The sequence below is a fragment of a genome, unplaced genomic scaffold (assembly GCF_019419815.1).
Source record: "Pyrus x bretschneideri cultivar Hongxiangsu unplaced genomic scaffold, Pyrus_bretschneideri_v1 Contig12, whole genome shotgun sequence".
Classification (NCBI taxonomy): domain Eukaryota; kingdom Viridiplantae; phylum Streptophyta; class Magnoliopsida; order Rosales; family Rosaceae; genus Pyrus; species Pyrus x bretschneideri.
The window spans coordinates 8,349,032-8,369,272 of record NW_025999413.1 but is presented as its reverse complement, the minus strand read 5'-3'; the positions used below and the strand labels follow the sequence as shown (position 1 = coordinate 8,369,272).

The window sequence follows — 20,241 nt, the reverse complement described above, 5'->3', positions numbered from 1 at the left end:
TGACGGCATCGATTCGTATATAAACTCCGTTTATCGTTAAAAAAATAAATATGTTAACCTAAAAGCCCAGCCCATGGCATTGGCCCAAATTTGAACTGTGGTGTACCACCAAGGCAGCAAATTTGCAATTTAGGGGTAAAAAGTCTTTAACAAGAATCAAATTCTAACTTTTCCCCTTTAATCACCTTCTTAATTCAATTGATTTGCTTTTTATTAAGACTAGTAAACGAGCTATAAAATGTGAAGATTGTAAAGGCAGCACAAGTAGAACTTGCAGGACTCATCTCTCTGACTCTGTCTCCCTCTCTCTCTCTCTCTTAAAATATAACCCCCATTGAGGTGGTTTCCTCCACGCAAAAGAGGAACTCTCAGTGTGTTATACGATAAAGGTACCTGGTATATCTATATACTTTATTCATCCCTTCAAAATCCCCAAATCATTAACCCATTTGGCATTCATTGAAATCTGCAATCTGCTCTTTCTTTTTTTCACATAATTTCATCATAATTATCGCCTTAATATGCTGCTTGCTCGCCTGTATTACTTCTAATGTGCCGACAATTGGGAAAAAAGCAAGTCTTGGTTTTGGATGCTTTGCTCTCCTGTTCTTCCTCATACCCATCATTGATTTCTTGAATTCTGAGGGTGTTTCTGTATTGGGTTCTTCTTCTTTTGATCGGAATCGGTTCCCAAACCCCGAATCGGTTTCTGGGTATCTTGGATTTTGCTTTGTTTGTGCTTCTTAATCTGGGTTAATCTTGTGACGGCTTCTAATCCTCTTGGTTGGTTCTCATTTCTTGCTGAACTTATTGGATTTTTGTTCTTATGTGTTTATATCTTTTGCATATCGAAATTTTCGAGGTCAGATTTCGTATTTCGGTTTGTTTTGATTGCTAAGGTTGTAGGATTCTGCTACTTTTGATTGTTTCTGATGTGGGTTCTGATCCATTATCACTAAGATGTGTTTTTTTAGGTGTTAAAAACGATGTATTTCCCTTTCTTGGTAGATTTTAGCTTTTCTTGAGCATATTATGGACTGAAATCGGACTGATTCTGTTTCCTTAAATGGTATATCATCAGTTTGGTGTGTTCTTCGTAAGCTCTTCAGGATTTGTGGTATCAGTAGTTTGATGATTGATGTACATTATTGATCTTAGAATGTGGACCAGTCAACTAATGATTCCTTTGCTTATATCTTTGACTCAACCTTGAAGTCATTTAATGGAATTGCTGAAATTGTAAATTTTCAGGCATTTGCAGTAAAAAATTTACTCGTTCTAGTTCCAATCAGATCTTGTAAAGAAGTTTTAATGCTCTATGTAGATGGTATTATATGGTTGGGTTCTTTCTTTTGTGTGGACAACTTAGAGATGTTAATGTTATGATGGATAAGACTTTAAGCTTTTACATATTCATTACCATTTTTACTGTATCCAGGAATTTGTTTCTTGTCTTCAACTGGCTGTTTGAAATTACTTGCTTCTTGCTTCTCTACCGTTGTATTAATATATGGGCTGAGGTGCACATTTCATGGGAGGTGTGGGGGATGAAGAACCAGCCACAAAACGCATGAAATTATCCGCTGGAGAATTGAGAGGACTTTCCAACGGTTCATCTTGTGCAGAGCCTGTAGCTGGCTCTTCAAGAGACTTGATGGCTCGGCCCCTACCATCTGAAGGGGACGAACAGGTTGTTGGTTCAAAAGGAGTTATTAAGAGGGTGGAATTTGTTCGACTAATAGCTAAGGCGCTATATTCTCTTGGCTATAAGAAAAGTGGTGCTCATTTGGAAGAAGAGTCTGGGATACCATTGCATTCTTCTTTCGTAAATCTCTTTATGCAGCAAATTCTGGATGGAAACTGGGATGGAAGTGTTGACACATTGCAAAAAATTGGTCTATCTGATGAAACCATTGTTAAATCAGCCTCCTTTATGATATTGGAGCAGAAGTACTTTGAACTTCTAGATGAAGAAAAAGACATGGATGCATTGAAGACATTGAGGACTGAGATTGTGCCTCTCTGCATCAATGGTAGTAGAGTTCGCGAGCTTTCTTCCTGCATAGTTTCTCCTTCATTTGGTGGGACTCCTGGTAAGAACATTGTGCGGGCCAAGTCTCGATCAAAGTTACTGGAGGACTTGCAGAAACTACTTCCCCCAACACTTATGATACTTGACAGACGGTTGGAACATTTGGTTGAACAGGCCCTTGTCTTACAACGTGATGCTTGCATTTTTCACAACACCTTGAACGAGGAAATGTCATTGTACACTGATCATTGGTGTGGGAAAGAGCAGATTCCTTCTCAAGCGTTACAGGTTGGAACTAGATTTGGTTGAAGCTTTAATATAGTGCTGTGTGCTTATCAAGTTTACTGATTTGGTCATATATAATATGGTGTATGCAAAATTTTGTTCTTCATTTATTTTGATCTCAGTTATCTCATCTTAATCTCTTGAAGTTAAGTAATATTAGTGAATGGGTAAGCTGAGATTATTTAATAAGTCTTCGTTTATCTGGGGTTTATGGACTGTGAGAAGCTACTAGCCATTCTGTTTGATAAGTTAGAGGATTCTTCTCCAGTCTTGTTCTTTTAGTCCTTCCAATTAGTTTGGCTTCAAAATAGAAAATGGAGGGGAGTCAGTAAAAAGTATGTGGTATTACCTTAGCATTTCACAAAACCATGAATAAAATTGGTGGACAATACTAGAAGGTGTGTATTTTATTCGGCACATGGGTAAAACTGTAAAGCCTGAGTTTCATTCTCCAACCTTTAAAATTTAACAGAATGCGCAACCCATGGTTTTCTTACAATGTATCAAGTGCTTCTGTAACTGGCACCACTTAATCTATGTTTGATTCCATCTTCATTGATTTTATTTTTGGTTTTGTTAGCCTGCGTTGTTGCTGTCTTCTGGTTCCATGACTTGTTATGTTAATGAAGATTAATCTCTCATTCTCTCTCATCAGTACTCTTTTGTTATGCTTTTTTGGTAGATATTTTATTTACCTTGTCTAGAATCTACATTACCCCACTCTTACATTTATAAATGCTACTGTGAATTTGGCTGTACATGTTAGTCATGTTTATTCCATATCTTTCTAATCACTTCCGATTTTACAGATATTACAGGCACACAATGACGAAGTCTGGTTTTTGCAATTTTCACACGATGGGAAGTACTTAGCTTCATCATCAAGTGATCAATCAGCAATCATATGGGAGGTAACTTTAATATCATATGGAACTCTCTTAATCTTGTGTTGGCGTTCATCTAAAAAGGCTGTCTTATATAGAAATCGATCACTCGTTGCTGCTTCCTTCTTCACATGTAGTTTCTATGCTGGCCTTCCATCTATTTTCACACTGTTGCATGCTTCTTTTCTGTTTCATGATGTATTAAATATATACTCAGTCTGTGGTGCCCTAGATTAAATTGTTTGCAAGTGCATGAAACATAAGCGATATAATTGGTTTTAAGTTCTCCATTTATTTCCTTTTTTTTTTTTTTCAAACATTGTTTTTCTTTGTGTGTGTATCTGCAGCTTAGATGACACTTTTCCAACTAATGGCCGAGAGATAAGGATTTGTATGTTCAACAATTTCTGTTTATGACCTACATAACCTCATCTTGGATGGGAGAATCTTTGAGGTTGGAATGTATACATTTGGGATAAGTACATGACGTATGCATTCATAGATATGTTGAGTTGCATAAAGAAGAAAATAACACGGTACACACATTAAATACGGTTAGTTTTCACCATACTTTTGAAAGGACTGTACTTGGCTGAGCTTGGCATGCTCAATTTCTATCTGACCTCAAATCCAGGCTAACGTATGTGTGTTTTATATCGTTGCAATACAAAAAATTTAAAAGATAATATCAGTTTGGTTGGATAATTCTGCGTGTAATTCTTATTTAATGTTATACCGCTTTCTTTTTGTCTTTTATTTTGATCCTATTATCTCAGAAGTATTATGCCCTAATCTTCTTCTTGTTGGGGTATAGGTTGATGTGAATGGTGGGGTTTCTTTAAAGCATAGACTATCTGGTCACCAGAAACCTGTTTCCTCAGTTTCATGGAGTCCTGATGACCATCAACTCCTCACTTGTGGAGTGGAGGAGGCTGTCCGGCGTTGGGATGTTTCTTCTGGTGAATGTCTCCATGTTTATGAAAAACCTGGTGTTGGTCTGGTGTCCTGTGGATGGTTTCCAGATGGGAAATGTTTATTCTCTGGTGTCAGTGACAAGAGTATCTGCATGTGGGAGTTAGATGGGAAAGAGCTGGAGTGTTGGAAAGGCCAACGAAGTTTAAGAATCTCTGATTTGGAAATAACTAGCGATGGGAAGCAACTTATAAGTAATTGTAGAGAGAATGCTATATTACTCCTTGACAGGGAAGCCAAAGTTGAGACATTTATTGAAGAAGATCAAACTATAACATCTTTTTCTTTATCAAGAGATAATAGGTTCTTGTTGGTTAATCTTCTGAACCAAGAAATCCATCTCTGGAACATAGAAGGTGAAAACAAGCTTGTCGCTAAGTACAAAGGTCACAAACGCGCCCGATTTGTTATCAGGTCTTGTTTTGGTGGACTTGAAGAAGCTTTTGTTGCTAGCGGTAGTGAGGATTCACAGGTAAAGAATTTTGTTAAAATCCTAAACCCTCTTTGCTTTTAGTTTTTAAGCAGAAATAGAAGAGCGATGCTGAAGCATTATTTTTGCTTATGTTTTCTTTTGAATAATCGTATAATCAATATCAGGTTCATGTCTGGACATATCAGTTAACAGCCATATAAATGTTCATGTTTAAATCTTTTATTAGTTATATGTCTTCCATCGTGCTTTTTTGTGAGTACAAGATATGATCATTAATGTAGTTCTGTTGATGAGTTTCATTAATGACAGATGAGACTGGCTTCACGTTTAGTTTTTTCTTTTGTGTGTATTGTTTACATTGAGGGTTGAACCACTTTAGTCGCTCAGTGCCAGGGCATGGAGGCTAAATTAAAAACGCATTTATTTGTTAGTTTAATCCATTCTTTTTTGTTGGATATATGTTCATTCATGCCTGTGTGTATTGCTGGATGATGTGGACCATCTCGGACCTGTGACTGTATGGTGAGGTCAACATGATCAATGGCATTAAGAGGACATCACAGGAGGACGTGTACATAAATACTTTGAAGATTACTTGTCACTCCTCTTTCAGAGTGCTAATTGATGGTTTCACTTTGCAGGTTTACATATGGCATAGAGGCTCAGGGGAGCTCATAGAGGCATTGCCGGGTCATTCTGGAGCTGTTAATTGTGTCAGCTGGAATCCTGCAAACCCGCACATGTTCGCCTCTGCCAGTGATGACCGCACAATTCGGATATGGGGCCTGAGCGGGCAAAAGGTGAAGCACAGGGGTGCACACAGCAATGGCATCCATTTAAATTGTAATGGAGGAACATGATAAAAAGACTTGAAAAAGCTAATCTCTGGTTATAAGTTCTTCCTCTGACCATTGCTTTTGTGTAAATGCCTTTTATCATCGTCAAAAAATCAGACATTCATGTCAAACAAGCATGTGGATTGTGCAGCAAGTATTAATAAATTTACTATTTCATTTTATTATCTTGATTTGTTTTCTTTGAATCGATTTTCGAACTTCTGTGCATGAGAAATTTCCTTGGTACGTTCTTCGGTAAACCCTAATTGAATGGGGGCAATCTTGCGATGCAGGCTTCCTCTTGAGTAGATTTACGTTTGTGCGTTATTCATTCCATGCTCTTCATCTGTTAAGGGATTCTATTGCATTCAGAGGAACAGAAAATGCCGTCTGGTTTGTTCAGAATTGTTCTGAATCTTTTGGTATAAGTTTCCATATGGCAATTGGTGTTTAAATTCTATACCCTTTATGAAGTTTCATAACGATACAAATGATAGAACGAACATAGGAACTCTGACGCTCGAGGGTAAACGCTCTTAACCACTCGAGTAAGAGGGCCGTAATCTCTTTGACTTACACAAGCAGTAAGAAAATTGCTTAATACCGTGAAACAATTATATATGCTCAACCATTTCCTCGGTTATAGCCAACTCTTAAACACACAGGATAAAAGAAGAAGAAAAAAACTAGAGAGCTCAAAGGCAATTCACAATCTTAAGGTGATTTACATTACACAAACCCTCTCAAATAAATTCTTATGCAACACTGAAAGAACTTGCAGTGCTCTCTACAAACTTCCTTGCTCCTTTGAACCACCTCTTGTCTCCGGCTTGTGCCTTTAGAATGTAGAGTTTGCCGTCTTTCACGGTGGCTGTGATAAGCTGGTGCTTGCCTCCTTCATCTCCGTCGGCTGTCCTTGTCAACACAGATATGTAGTAGTACTGCTTTCCGTCAACCACTCGGCTAGAACTCTCCAATATGTTGGCTGTGGCCACAGCACCCGGATCGAAACCACCCTATACCATATTCAAATTCGAATTCCATAAGAACTCACACTGTTGCCACCGTTGTGCTTTTCTATTGAGTATTTTTAGGATCACGTAGTTTTATTTGTCAAGTGATGTGACAATATTTCATTTGTTCAAATCTGAATCTCGTTTAGTGACATAATATTATTCAGCGAACAAATTTGGAGACTTTAGCATTATTTTTGTATGTGTTGTACAACTAATTACCTCGGATTCAGTCTTGCCAAAGTAGGCTTGTTTGCCTAGCAAGTAGTCCACCTAGAAAAACCCACACCATAACTGAATTGTTAGTAATTGGAAGTACTTGGACGATGTAATTGTAACATATTTTACGTTGTCATCGGAAAATAGAAGAAGCTAGTACACCTTCGTAAGGAATTCCTCGGGGGAGCCATAGTCGGCGATGGAGTTCTTGTCGGTTGGGGTGATTGTGACGGCCACATTGCTGTTGCTGTCGAAGTTGTCCTCGTACCTAAGGACTTGACCAGGGTACTCAACCTCTTTGCTACGGTTCCATTTTGCAGGAATGGATAGCTTGAATCCCTCTCCAACGTATGGCAAGAAGTCTGTGTTCGACTTTGGCTTTCCGAAGACATTGGCTGCAGTTGCATTCAATCAATAATTATAAGTCACTTTGATCAATGCAGATGAGCACATTATACATTGATCGTGTTATGTTGCTAGACTGTCAGTTTGTACTACGCTTTAAGAAACACTAAACAATTCAGGTGTTCGTATTGAAAAGATTGTTTGACAAGAGAACATTTCGTATATTAATTAACTACGTAAAGGTTTCGTAAGGGTGAGTGAGTGTGTATACCCGATTCACCATAAGCTGCATCAGCAGGGGAAACCTTGGAGCCAAGGGCTGCAGCACCGATGAGGACTGTGAGAGCCAACCGCCGTGAGACGTTAGCACCGCTCTCTTCTTCCTGGCCGGCTGCCTGCTTCTGGGCCCGGCAGATCACAACCTGGTTGTGCTTGTTGATGTTCACCACTTGGCGCTGTGCCGACGATGAGGACCGGGCAGAAGCGGCGGTGGTGAGTGCATGGTGGTGCAAAAAGCATGCAGTGGAGGCCATTTCCTTCTCACTCACTCTTCTTTGTGATCGTCTCAAATGTGGTGTAGAATGTGAGCTAGGGAAAGTTGGGTTTTTGGATATGTTAACTTTCTTTGTGTGATACGTGAAGGGAAATGGTTGGTTGATTTTTGGATATTGGATCAGGGAATTGGATGACTTGGAAGATTAGATGTTGATGTGGGATAAGGTTGTAGGGGTTTTCATTGGTGGCACGTGGCATTGTTCTCATTTAGCTTTTGTACATGATTTTGTTTCCAAGTCATGCATTTGCTCTTCGGATATTTGTTGTTTTCTGTTGGAGGCCCGTCTGAGGAATGGACCTATTTAGTTATGGGTCTTCTTTGAAGGCCTCAAACTCTCTTCTAAACAACAAACCCGCTGCCGGCCGAACCGCACCGTCGAAGTCGCTGATCGATGTGATCGGTTTGGCCTGGCTGTGGGGCGGTGTTGGCATAAAAAATGGCTCAACCGAAGGAGTTGGCTTCGTTTTCAGTTTTGGCATCTCGAGCTCGGTTACTAGCCAAGTTCAGCCCTAATTGAAAACGCTTCTTGATACGTTTAGAATTATTAAACACTATCACCCACCGCCATATTTAATACTTAAACGAACATCCATTTAACTAATTGGGTACCCATTAATCATACGTAGACATTAATTAGTTAGACGTTGCTAAGTCTTGTTGTATGGCTCGATACAAGTCATTAATATATGGATATAACATAAATGAATAAACTCTGTTCAAAAAAATGGGGACACCCTCTTAATCATTAGATTTGATTGTAATGAAATTCTGTAGCTGAGATTAAATCAGAAGCCACATGATTTTATTAAAGCCAAATCTAATGATTAAGAGGATGTCCCCATTTTTTTTTGAAAAAGGAGGATCCCTTCCCTTAAGGGTTTCCTATATATATAGAGATAGGTAGTTTATTCTCACAAGTTATAATATTAGATGATTCATTGCTAGTATCTTCGATACTTTTTGAGATAAAACTCCAACTAAAATCTAGTATGGTTTATTCGACCTAATTTCGCTCAAGGTAATTGGGGGGTTAATTAAGTTAAAACAATTCAGTGCTGGATCGAACTTAGTAGTGAACCTACACTTGTCCATTGCACACCATACAAAACCATTTTATTTATTTTTCACAATATATTCACGTGAATCTAATTGTCGTTTAGTATGTTCCACATGCATGTTGTGAACATCATTGTCATGGCGTCAATAATCTTTCTGAGAATACAATTTGAGTGAGTGATAATTATAAGTTACTGATATTACTTTTTATTTGTAATCGAGAGATTTTGAAATTGAGTTTTAGAAATAATAAATGCGGTGTTAATTTATTTTCTCCTTGATGTATATCGTTATAACAAAAATAATAATAATAATAATAAAAATTTGATATAAAAAGATATTCATGGGAGTCGGATAGCCAACTACTAAACCAAAGTGCTAAACCGCACTGATAAAAATAATTGTTTTAGTTTCAAACGATATTTTATATTAATTTATACAGAAAGACGGAAAAATTACTTCAACGTGATTGAAGAAGAATACACTAACTATTGCACAATCTACTATTTGCACCAACATAATGATTTAAATAGAAATTTTCTTTCACCAAAAAGAAAAAAGAACGTAGTTTACAGTTTCCCAACTGCAAGTCTTCAACGTTTGACTGCGCTTGCATGCTGAAAATTCCTTTTTCTAATAGAAAAACAAATATTCGAGTCCTGCACGGCAATTATCGTTAGTTTCTGGAGCTCCTTTTCTACTTGTCCTCTCCAACTTCAGTGCTCTGCACTCATATGCCATCATAATTCATAATCTACAAGAAGAACCCATCATCCTTTGATTGCTCTAATCTTATCTCCGCAGGTAAAACCCATCTTTTACTTTTCCCTAGTTTTTGCTTTATTTTATGTTTGGCTGAAATTCTGCAAATTGCTGTATTTTTTGTAATGAATTTTGATGCTTTGAATTGTAGAAATGGGATGAGTTTATTGTGATTTCTTTGTTTAGTTTCACTTTTCAAGAAGTGATTTTGTTAGAGGAAGTTGATTTTAGTTGATGTGTGAAATTGAATTTCTGGGTCATTAGAATTTGGGAAGAATTTTGTTATCTTTGGTAAAGTTGTGTGAATTGGAACTTGTTTATATGGTTTGTTGTGATTCCATTTTCCAAAATTACGTCTTGGTATGGTGGTTTTTCCCCCTAGGTATTGTTAAATTGGTCAGCTTGGAGTATCTTTTAGAGAAACTCCTGCTTACAGTATTTCTTTTAGTTTGTGGTTCTTGCCCTTTCTTGGCATGAAGTAACGGTCACAGAGCGAACGGGAACTAGGTTTTTTTATTTTGGCATGTTGATATCCTCATAGTAACACAGGACAAATGCTCAATGCACAAACTTTCGTGTACCTATGGTTAATAAATTGGAGATATGGTGGTTAACAAGCACAAAGTTTCTATCTTCTGCTGAGCAGCAATCGCGTTGGAGCTAGTGGAGTGAAAACTGTTATGCTTGCTTAGTTCCATTGTTTCTGTTTAGGCTGCAATTTCTTTTCTTTCTGTCAATGTGATTTCCCTTATAATCTGCTTGATTTCATTGGAGGGCCATATGTACTCCTCCACTCTATTCTATGCTTTCAGTTGGTAGTTTCTGGTTTGAACTGATAATTCAAGGAAAAGTCATTCTTATGAAATAAATATGGGTCTTGTGGTAAAGAGCATTTTTAATGCAAATTTTGGTTGTGTGATCTTCCAAATTTGCTTTTGCAAGATATTTTTCTGAACTTTTTTTCATTTGGTGGTCTACCATTTTTGGATGTGAGTCTAGATGCTGAGAGAACCTGGTTAGCTTATTAAGTCTGTTCATGTGACAGACCCAACGATCCTGTTGAGAATCTGGTTAGCTTAGAGAATTTTGTGCTGTTTAGATGGGTATATAAAGGTTGAATGATGCATAAGCACAAATCTTTTTTCTGCTGATCATGTATAAAGAGAACATATCATATGGATAGCAGTTTCCTTTTATATGAGGCTACAAAGTGCAATGTTCTGCATTAGGTGCTTGCCTACCTTTTCCTTTTGTTGTGCCTACATTATTAGTTACATTGCTTTAGCATGACCATTTTTGTGCCTTTATTTGTAAATCATTTAATGGGTGCTTAACCGAGGAGCATCCTGAAAGGCAGATGAAAAACTTGTGTGGTGACTGTTCCATATATACAAAAGTTAGATACAGAGGCAACAGATGTATTGTCAAATGCATAGCCTGCACTATCTAAGCAGTGATGATTTTTCTAAATTTGTTTTTTTTTTTTTTTTTTTTTTTTTTGCGGGGTCGGGCTGGGGAGGATGGGGATGGGAGGCAGGCCAAGGAAAAATTCATTTCTTTGTTCATGCTTTTAAATAATTCCGACTACATAAAAAAAAATTCTGTATTGATACAAGTTTTCAGAGTATAGAGTTTCTCTCTTGACTAGAGTTTGTTTTCTTAAAGTGTAGCAGCAATGCCTGAGAAAATAACTGCCGAGGATCATGTGAACAACTTCGCGGGCACACTTGCTGATACGAAACTGACATCTGGCTCTTTATTTGGGGAAGAGGCATCAAGCTCGGTCACCACTCAGTTCAATCGGCTGTTTGGACGCCAGAAACCTGTCCACCACATTTTGGGTGGAGGCAAATGTAATATAATTCTGTTTCATAATTCATTACATGCAATGATCATGTTTTATGCAATTAGAAGTTGTTGCTTCTACCAAGTATCCTTATATTTAATTCTTCTCTTTTATGGTCAAATTATGTAGCTGCTGATGTCTTGTTGTGGAGGAACAAAAAGATTTCAGCTAGTGTTTTAACTGCTGCAACTGTTGTCTGGGTGCTCTTTGAATGGCTCAATTATCATTTCTTGACTCTTGTGGGGTTTGCTTTGGTTGTTGGCATGCTTGTTCAGTTCCTGTGGTCAAATTTTTCAGGCATGATTAGCAGGTCACTTTGCAATGTTGAGTTTTGAGCTTCTTCGTTTTGCTTGATTCCTGTTTTGTGTACAGTAGAGGTGAATATTGTGATCTCAGTATTGTTTCTCCTTGGCAGCAGTTCCCCATCTAAAGTACCTCGACTTGTTCTGCCTGAGGACTTATTCGTCAATATTGCCGTCTCAATTGGTGCTGAAATTAATCAAGGATTGGCATTTGTTCAAGATGTGGCATATGGAAGAAATGTGAAGCAATTCCTTATGGTATGTTTCAACTATTATTGTTCTTTCTATATTTATTACACAGAAATGATCTAAGTTGTGAATGTTACTGGAAGATTGCATGTCAGCTGTTATATTAGATATGATTAAAGTACATCATATCCACCCTTTACTCGCTATGCATCTCAACCATCTATCGTTGATCTGATGACTGATATGTAAGTCCTCAAATGAGGTCCTCAATTTAAGTTATCGTAGGAATGCCAGCCCATTCTGATATACTTTTACCTAAAGTCTTAGTCTTTAAAGATTGTACTGAACTGTTGAGGTATCCTCTCAGGTTGTAGGAAGCTTGTGGATTGCTGCTGTGATAGGAAGCTGGTTCAATTTTCTGACCATTTTGTACATTGGTGAGAGCTCGAACCACTAATGATAACAAGTCTCTCTTGTTGCCACATGATCTGATGCATCACATGTTCTGTTGATGGGATGCTTAAAATTTGGGATAACCATGAAGATTGTCGGGAGAAAAAGTACTTGATTGTCACCCGAATTTTGCATTTACATGACAAAAACTTCGTTTTCTTTCACCATTTTGCGTTTTGCATCACTCCCTGCATGGAATTGAAAACTAAGTTTTACGGTGTGTAATCTGGTTTTGTGTATATGCAAGAGAACTGATGCTTCGTTCTTTGTTAGGTTTTGTTGCTGCTCACACTTTGCCGGTTCTGTATGAGAGATACGATGATCAGGTTGACAGCTTTGTATACCAGGTCCTCGGGCTGCTTCAACACAATTACCGGAAGCTGGATGCCGGTGTCCTCAGCAAGATACCTAAAGGAAAGCTGAACTGGAAGAAGCATGAATAGATTCATTTAGCAACGTAAATATTACTTCCGCAATAGCTCAGGAGTTAGATTGGATTATCATGTTCCAAAAGAGGGGAATGCAGGGAGAAGAAACATTGAATATCACTGTTTGTAGGGACAGAAACCAGTCAGTCGTGTGATTATTACTGAAGCATATGTACTGTTCTTGAGAAGTTCCAAATTCAACTGCCATTTAATCGGTTCTTGTTTTGAGATTGTAATCCATAAAACTCAAAGTAACAGCATTAGACCAAACGAACTCGATCTTAGTCTAGCAGTTAATCCAATTTTAGAAGATGTCCGAAAGTTCGAATCTTGAGAAAGGTCAAAGAATGGAAGATTGTAGCGGTTGGTTGAGGCACGTGCAAGGACGGGTCCAAATTCACTCTCAGGGATTAAGGTTTGAGGTTTGAGGTTTTCGTCCAAATTTAGATTACTTCTAGCACAAAATTAGCAGCTGTCACTTAGTACTATAGTCTAATGATATTCTTTTTCATTTATAAGTGAGAGGTATTAGGTTCGATCTTTGCAGGTAACCGATCCAAATGGTTTGTTTTGAAATTCATTTTTGGATATTTTACAGTTATGGGTAACCCGTAATGAAAATTCTTCAATTTCGGGTTATGGTTGGGTTATATGCCTCAAACCCATACACGCACAGAATTGTTTTTACTTTTTAGTAAAAAAATATTAATTTATTATATTGAGAAACGATTTATCAATAATCATACATTATTAAATATAGAAGTCCATGCTAATAATTAAATGCTTTATTATCATTAATAGTATAAATCATGGGTGATGTTATTCACACACACCTATTTTTGTTTCACACATCCACTTTCAATTTTTAATCGTCGGATCAAATGAATTAAAAATGATCAATGAACAAAAATCAATAAAGAGGTGAGCTCAACACTACCCTAAATCATATGCTTATCAATTATTAATAATATAAATATTTTCTTGATAATATAAATTTAATATACACTAAAACTGAAAATACACTGAAACACTGTTCTTAAGAACTGTGGTCTGCCGATTTTACTCTCCCAATTTTACATTAATTTTGATTATATGTTATCCTGATACACCCATCGGATATATATACTGTATTTATTTTGTATCTTCTTTTTCTTGGTTCTCCCTTCTCTCTCTTCCTCTCACTCCTCTCCCCGCGACCCAGCTGGGACGACGACCAAACCAACAAAAAAGAATCCTCTCCTCGCCGGAACGTAACGAGTGATTTTGGTTTCTGAGATGAAAGGGAGAGGATTGGTGTTTTTGGTTCCTCTCTAAAAGTTCCCATCTCTCTCATTCGAAAATTCCTATGGTGGGATTTTGGGAAATTGAGGGTTTTTCCTAATCTGAGTTTGGTTTGTGCGTTCTGCTGAGTTTGAATTTGAATTTCACAGATGTAAATAAATGGCCGAATAATCAGGGAGATTTTGTGAGGAAATAGAGATGAAATGTCTCAGACCAACAAAAGGATGGATTATGATAAATAAATAAATAAAAGAAGACTGAAAAACAATATGCCATAAAAGGTGGATTAGGATGAAAGAGACTGATAAACAAAGCTTGCTGCTGATGCAGAGTAGTTTTATTTTTCGAACTAAGGGAGGTATTCAATATGCCGTCAAAGGCCAAAGCCTTTGCTTTAACCTTTAGCGTTTGTTTGGCTTCATTAGTCTTCACTGGACTAGACTGGACTACTTATCAGTGCAGTTCTGTGTTTGTTACATAGTGGGACTAAGTTTAATAGGATTAAAGAGAACTAGTGTTCACTAACTCTCTCACTAAAGGGTCTTAGCGAGACCCACCAAATACCATGGGACTGCTAAGACCCTCGCTGCATTCTTCTTCTTCTTCGCGTCGCGTCCTTCTCTGCTTTCTTCTTCACGTCGCATCCTACACTCACCAAACTATGGCAAGATCACACCACAAGTCCAAACCACCACCAATCTCTCTCTCTCTCTCTCTCTCTCTCTCTCTCTCTCTCTCCCCCCTCACCCTGAGCCCAGAATCACGAATGAGACCTCAGATTCGACCTTTAATCAGAGAACTCACGAGCTCCATCAAGAGAACTCCGTCGATTTAAGGTTTTCAGATCGAATTTCTGGTCAGGCATGTACAAGTGAGCTTGAATGATTTAATTTTTCTGGGATTTAATTTTCCTTATGAAGGATTATAACTATGGAGGGTTCGTAGAAGATGATTGGGTTCTGGGTTGGGTACTTTGCGTTCTTCCTCTCTCTCTCTCTCTTTCTTTTCTTCTACTTTATTTGTTTTGTTCTTTAAAGTTTTGGAACATTTGATGGATTCTGTGAATTCGCTGCTTTTGGTTTGTGAAGGGAGGCTGGATTTGTGAGTTTTTTGGGATACCATTTCGTTCTGATTAAATTGAACGATTTCTGGATTCTACGAATAGATTGGTTAATCAAATTTTGAATGATTTCAATTAGTTCTGATTTTTCTAGGATACCAAATTGAACGATTTCTGATTTATCTGGAATTTGGGTTAAGCATTTGTAATTGGAAGTTCTGCAATTTCCAAGGTGCAAAGGAGCACCAACAATTTGCGAAGAAGATGCCATTTTTTACATATTGATATTTTTAATAGAAAAGAAATTAAAATATAATAATAATAATTTATTGTTAGTCTAACTTCTTAGTCTGATACTGCACCAAATATTTCATTAAGTTAGTCTAGATTAGTCTAGTCTAAGCTAGTCCAACTTAATCCCTGAAGCTAGTCCAGTCCGAGATAGTCTGGTGCAACAAACGCACCATTAGGGTAATGCTAGGAAGATAAAATTTGTAAATTAAATTTTGCAAACTAAGTAATATGGAAGTTGATGATTAGATTTGGATTATAACTTAAGCAACGATAAATGTACTTATTTCTATTGGTGACACATCATTTAATTTGCAAATTTTGTCTATAAATTTAGTCTCTCTAGCATTACCAAATCAACAAATATGCTTATGTAGAGAACCATGAACATGAATAGAAAATGTTAATATTGATTTTGGTTTATTTTTTATTTTTATTTATAAGTATTTATGTCTTCTCCTAATTCACTCAATTGATTCTTTCAATCTTCTTCTTTTTTTTTTTTTTTTTTTTTTTGGATATTTGATAATTCTAAAGATGAAATTTGTGATTAAGTTTTATTGGAATTTTTTATTTAATTTGATCTGTGATTTTTGTGACAGCCCGTCCCAAAATATTACAACGTACGTGTGAAAAGACGAAATTGCCCCTAGTTCGATTTCTTTATGTTTATTGGTTGTTTTTTAGTGTGGTTGGCATGTTGTAGGCCACACACATTTTCCCACACTCCACAACCTTTCTTCCTGTTTCCCTGCGCCTGTCCCGAGCCCCATTCCCTTCCCATTTCCTTTGAAACGTACGGACACACCAACACACCCATCGAACCTCCACAGATCGAGGAAACTAAGCACATATTCAGACTCGTGAGGCTTGTAGGAGTCCAACCATGCCCATTTCAGGTAAGAACACCTTCGTTTTCACGTCGATTACACGATGTCCGATTTGAGGTACTGTTCATGCACACGTGATTTCTCACGTTTTAGGGAATTTCAAGCTTGTAGGTAGCTTGGTGAGGTCCCTAGGAGGCTCGGGGTGGTTCGTTTGATGGTTTTGGACGTCGGGATCACTAGTTTCGAAGTTGACCGGAGTTGGGTTGATTTTTCAGGTGAGATTTTGTGGATTTTAGCCCTTGAAAGTGGTATGATTGTGTTCCTCTAGTTCTAAGCTTCATTTTGGTACCAATTTTGTGAAATTTGGATGAAAAACGAAGAAGATATCAACGTTTGAAAAATTCCCGATTTTTCGGCGCCGGCGACGGCGCCGGAGGCTCGCCGGAGAAGACGACGGAATATTCCGTCAAGTTTGACGGAATATTCCTGACGCCGTTGACGGAAACCGTTAGGGATAACAGAATATTCCCTCACGGCGTCAGTTGATGCCGTTAGCGTGCCAGGCACGTGCCTGCGCGTGGCCGGCGCGTGCGGCGGTGAAAAATTATTTTAAAAATTTGGGGATGTTCCTGAGGTTGAGTAGATCACGTTGGTGTATTCATACACCCCATTTGAGCATTGTATGAGAAGTTATTTCTAAAGTTTGGTTATGTGCTTTAAAATTAACATTTTTATAGTTATTTCGCATATAGGTGAGACGTATCCTGAGGACGAGCGTGGTCACTCGAGGCAAGGGGTTATGACCCTTCCACTTACCAGTGAGTGGGCTTTTGGTTTTCCGTATATACCTATATACTTATATTTTCCCAGATATTGATTTGAATTGTCATTGGCCATATGCCATGCGTTAGATTATCGTTATTTATGCATTGTTAGTTACATTATTAGTTGTATATATATACATATGCATGTTGGGTGCTGCGGACGCATAGGTAAGTGCCAGGTAGGTGTTATTCATGTTTACTTTCGGTAGCGATTCGAGATGCTTAGAGAGCTCATAACCTGCACCCCCAGTGTTAGTGCTCCCGCCCAGAGTAGGGCACAGTCCTTCACGTGTTGTTCACCTCCCGCACTTCACACTCAGCTTGGATCCAAGTTAGGTGCACAGTCCTGTTGTACAGACCACTTTAGGTGGTTCCGACTCGTAGGTGACCCGCGATTATTCGCATAGCCTTCACGTGATCGTAGCACTAGAGCGTTTATATGTATTACACCCAGGCCTGTCGTACAGACCACTTTAGGTGGTTCCGACTTGTGGGCAGGTTTAGTTATTGAGATTGAGATTTGAGCTCTAGATGCAGCCGTACAGGTCACGTTAGGTGACTCCGGCTGCCAGACTATATGTTATGGATATGATTTTCACCTGAGCACTTGCATTTCATTGTGAGATTTGGCATGGCATATCCTGAAGCATGATTGATACATTTATATATATATATATATGTGCATATGTTTATTTTCTGGGAAGTATACAGGTTTTACGGCGAGGGGTTAGAACTTATTTGTTAAATGGTTTTCGAAAAGCTTTGTTTTTACCCACTCACGCTTTTGTTTTGCGCCTCTCCAGGTTCTAGCTGTCTAGCAGGTTTGGTGGTTTCCCAGAGGGCTTTCCCGGCATTTCAGACAAACGATCACCAGCGTAGGGTCACCTTCGGGTGTACTGTTGTCGCGTCATTTTCGTTTGGACTGCTTTAGGCGTTATGCTCTGAACTTGTGTCTCACTTACGCTAGCACTTATTTCTATTACCTTATATATGCTAGTTTTTATTTATTCGTACTTCTTCTATTATTGTTTTATTAGCTTCCGCACTGTGCACATGGTTACGTCACCTCCGCGTGATGGTCAGCACGCCCTGATCTAAGTTAAGACTTCGTTATTGTTGTTATATGCAGGGGAGTTCAAAGTAAAGAGGAGTATGCACATATTAGGCTTATGTATCACAATCTGATTGTTTATATATTTTGTACGATTTTTAATTGGACTATCTACTAAATCTTTTGTATGTAAATAGTACTATATAGAATTTTATACGGTTTTCAATCCCGCAGCATCGCGCAAGAGCATTGTTTGCTAGTTTTATCTTATTTATTATATGCATTATATTACTAACTAAATAGCGAATTTTAAATAAAAACGAGATTAAATAGACTACTATTATGGTAGTGTGTGTGTGAAATTTTTTATTTTTGTTTTTTAAATTAAAGGAGGGAGAGGAAGAGAGTGAGAAAACATGATAGTGAGAAGAGAGGTAGAGAGGGAGAGAGGTTTTTTTTTAATTTTTTAATTTTTAAATTAGAGATGTTAAAATTACATATAGGTGATGTTTAAACAAAAAACAGCTGCCCTTAATTTTTTTTGTTGTGATAGAAGAATAAATAGTATTTTCATCCTCTTTTAATTGACAAAGAGAGTTATATTAATATGTAGTTTAAATATAAATACTTAATTAAATAGCGGATTTTAAACAAAACAAGATTAAATAGACTACTATTATTAATATAATGCAATATATAAATATATAATGGTATAATCAGGAAAACCGTTATCCGATAAAAAATTTATTATCCGACGTGTTCGGTTACCCAAAAAATGCATTTAGAGGTTCTATGGTTTTGAGTTTGACAAAAATAAACGAGTTCGCATATAGGGATATTATATTCGAACCCGATCTGCCCCATTGTTATCTCTAACCGGATAATATCTTTATGGATAACAACTTGTTTTGTCAATTCCAAATTTCAATCCATCCATCCTGTCGACGATTTGTTGGTTGCTGGTTGTCGACCTCTAGTACAATGAAAGAAACACTACAGAGCCCAGAGGTCTAGCAGTAAGGAGAATCTTGAGTGAACACTTTGATATGTACGATAACTTAATGTTATAACACGTTATTGATTATTGATATATGTTGTTTATACTATTAGTATTATCGATTCTTTGATTACATAGATGTTAATATTTTTATTAATAAAAGTGTAGCTGTAAGTAAATGATAATAAGGCAACATTTTATTTGATGGTCAAATAAGACATATGGTGGAAGATTTTTCACGTTGTATGGCCAACCTTAATGTCGATCAGTAAGATTACCTATTGTGATATAGTGCACTTTTGAGGACCATTTGGTAAGCGTAAGAGCAATATTTTCTGTTTTTTTTTTTTTTTGGTGGGGTTGGGGGGGGGGGGGGGGGGGGGGGGGGGGGGGGGGGGGTGGGTGGGGGTGTGTTTGTGGGTTGATAACAATTGGTCAACTGGTCTTCCACTTTTGTTTCTTTCTTGAGCATGTGCAATTTGATCAACATTGATGTTAGATACCAAGACAAACCAAAGCACATGATATCTTTTTAAAACTTCGACAGAATAACTATAACTGAGCTAGCTAGACATGCACTACATAAAGTACGTGGCGTTCTCAGTGGCTTGATCGTGATTCCAGTTACAAGGTGATTGATGACACAGTCTGCATAATGTTCATGGATCATGTATATTATGTACTTTTTTTTATGTAGAAACTCATGATATGAAACAGATAAACTAACACAATATATCCTATAAAACAATATGTAAATTTTTGTGAGAACAATTACATGGTGAGACGATTTTGATTTTGCTTATTAGTTTTGTACAGGTGACATTAGAATGACGACATAAAGAACAAATAATTTGGATCATGACCAAAGACATTGTGGAGTAGACCCAAATGAATGACTAGTGTCTTATTAATTTATTAACTACTTAGCACTCGAACACTATCAATATATGTGTGCGTATGTGTATATATAAATACATATATATGTGATGATCCTAGTCGTTACGTGAATATGCAGTTTTATATATGTAAATCAAGTTCCTAATAAATCATGCATGAACATGTTTAATATACAGTCATGATTAGCCTGCGGCCTGCTTGATTCGCAGAACATGCATGTGTGGTACATATGATTTCGTAGATTGTATTTAAATGCTATTGAATACATATGGTTGTCAATAAAAGGAACAAAGATATCAAATGTACAAATAGAAATAACTTGCAGATACTCCAGGTTGTCTGGACGTGCATGAGGAAAGAGCTCGAGGGAGTGTGCATGGATTGCTGATTCCATGCGTG

At 37.4% G+C, this 20,241-nt stretch overlaps 3 protein-coding genes across 6 annotated transcripts; 2 read left to right on the top strand and 1 right to left on the bottom strand.

Annotated features, from left to right (window-relative positions):
• The first annotated feature begins 228 nt into the window (after positions 1 to 228).
• On the top strand, positions 229 to 5,624 carry LOC103947402 (WD repeat-containing protein 26 homolog). 2 transcript variants are annotated; one of them, XM_009358311.3, is made up of 5 exons: positions 229 to 389; positions 1,439 to 2,320; positions 3,127 to 3,228; positions 4,016 to 4,645; positions 5,248 to 5,624. In XM_009358311.3, exons 2-5 carry the CDS (start codon positions 1,532 to 1,534, stop codon positions 5,464 to 5,466), a joined length of 1,740 nt encoding a protein of 579 aa, XP_009356586.2. In that variant the 5' UTR covers positions 229 to 389; positions 1,439 to 1,531; the 3' UTR covers positions 5,467 to 5,624. The 2 variants fall into 2 exon arrangements, with proteins under 2 accessions (XP_009356586.2, XP_009356585.2); XM_009358310.3 differs by having other exon boundaries at positions 249 to 783.
• A 403-nt stretch (positions 5,625 to 6,027) lies between these two features.
• LOC103947401 (oxygen-evolving enhancer protein 2, chloroplastic) lies at positions 6,028 to 7,634 on the bottom strand. The gene is made up of 4 exons (XM_009358308.3): positions 7,291 to 7,634; positions 6,837 to 7,069; positions 6,678 to 6,728; positions 6,028 to 6,458 (listed from the first exon to the last, which is right to left on the bottom strand). The coding sequence occupies exons 1-4, from the start codon at positions 7,550 to 7,552 to the stop codon at positions 6,198 to 6,200; spliced, it is 807 nt and encodes a 268-aa protein (XP_009356583.2). The 5' UTR covers positions 7,553 to 7,634; the 3' UTR covers positions 6,028 to 6,197.
• A 1,635-nt stretch (positions 7,635 to 9,269) lies between these two features.
• On the top strand, positions 9,270 to 12,839 carry LOC103947400 (reticulon-like protein B8). Of its 3 annotated transcripts, none has more exons than XM_009358306.3 (6): positions 9,270 to 9,435; positions 11,064 to 11,246; positions 11,369 to 11,549; positions 11,655 to 11,799; positions 12,098 to 12,167; positions 12,457 to 12,839. In XM_009358306.3, the coding sequence occupies exons 2-6, from the start codon at positions 11,069 to 11,071 to the stop codon at positions 12,624 to 12,626; spliced, it is 744 nt and encodes a 247-aa protein (XP_009356581.2). In that variant the 5' UTR covers positions 9,270 to 9,435; positions 11,064 to 11,068; the 3' UTR covers positions 12,627 to 12,839. The 3 variants fall into 3 exon arrangements, with proteins under 3 accessions (XP_009356581.2, XP_009356580.2, XP_009356582.2); XM_009358305.3 differs by having other exon boundaries at positions 9,271 to 9,435; positions 11,059 to 11,246; XM_009358307.3 differs by having other exon boundaries at positions 9,277 to 9,435; positions 11,059 to 11,246; positions 11,658 to 11,799.
• Positions 12,840 to 20,241: the final 7,402 nt, after the last annotated feature.